This window comes from Penaeus monodon, chromosome 21 (assembly GCF_015228065.2).
Source record: "Penaeus monodon isolate SGIC_2016 chromosome 21, NSTDA_Pmon_1, whole genome shotgun sequence".
Classification (NCBI taxonomy): domain Eukaryota; kingdom Metazoa; phylum Arthropoda; class Malacostraca; order Decapoda; family Penaeidae; genus Penaeus; species Penaeus monodon.
Window position 1 is genome coordinate 8,704,919 of NC_051406.1, and position 362 is coordinate 8,705,280.

At 52.5% G+C, this 362-nt stretch overlaps 1 protein-coding gene across 1 annotated transcript in view; it reads right to left on the reverse strand.

Moving 5' to 3' along the window:
* The window catches only part of LOC119586187 (glutamate-gated chloride channel-like), a gene marked incomplete at both ends in the record, with an annotated part of 81,629 nt that overhangs the window by 35,598 nt on the left and 45,669 nt on the right, over positions 1–362 (reverse strand). Inside the window, 1 exon segment of the mRNA XM_037934889.1 lies at positions 38–64. Within this exon segment, the coding sequence (XP_037790817.1) occupies positions 38–64 (27 nt within the window).

Sequence of the window (362 nt, forward strand, 5' to 3'; positions counted from 1 at the left end):
CAGGAAGATAACACAAGCAAGCGGTGGATTCACTTACCCAGAATGACTCCCTACTGCCACGCCGCTGTAGGGGGAGGGGGGGAGGGAAATACTGGTTACTATATGCCACACAGGAGGCAGTAACGCATGGCCTAGTGCGCCCATAGGTCAAGCTCGCCTCACGCGGTCATACTCTGCTGAGCTGCGCACTCTGTCGCCAGTGTCCCTTCGTCACGGCTGGGCTACGTAGGCTCCCGTTAAGGCTTTGCATGTCATTAGTTTTTTGCATATTTATATTTTTTTGGCACACCGAATTTTGGCACTGTTGATGACATGGCAAGGTGAACACGAACTCTGTTCGTGCACGAAGCAGAAGTGGTGGA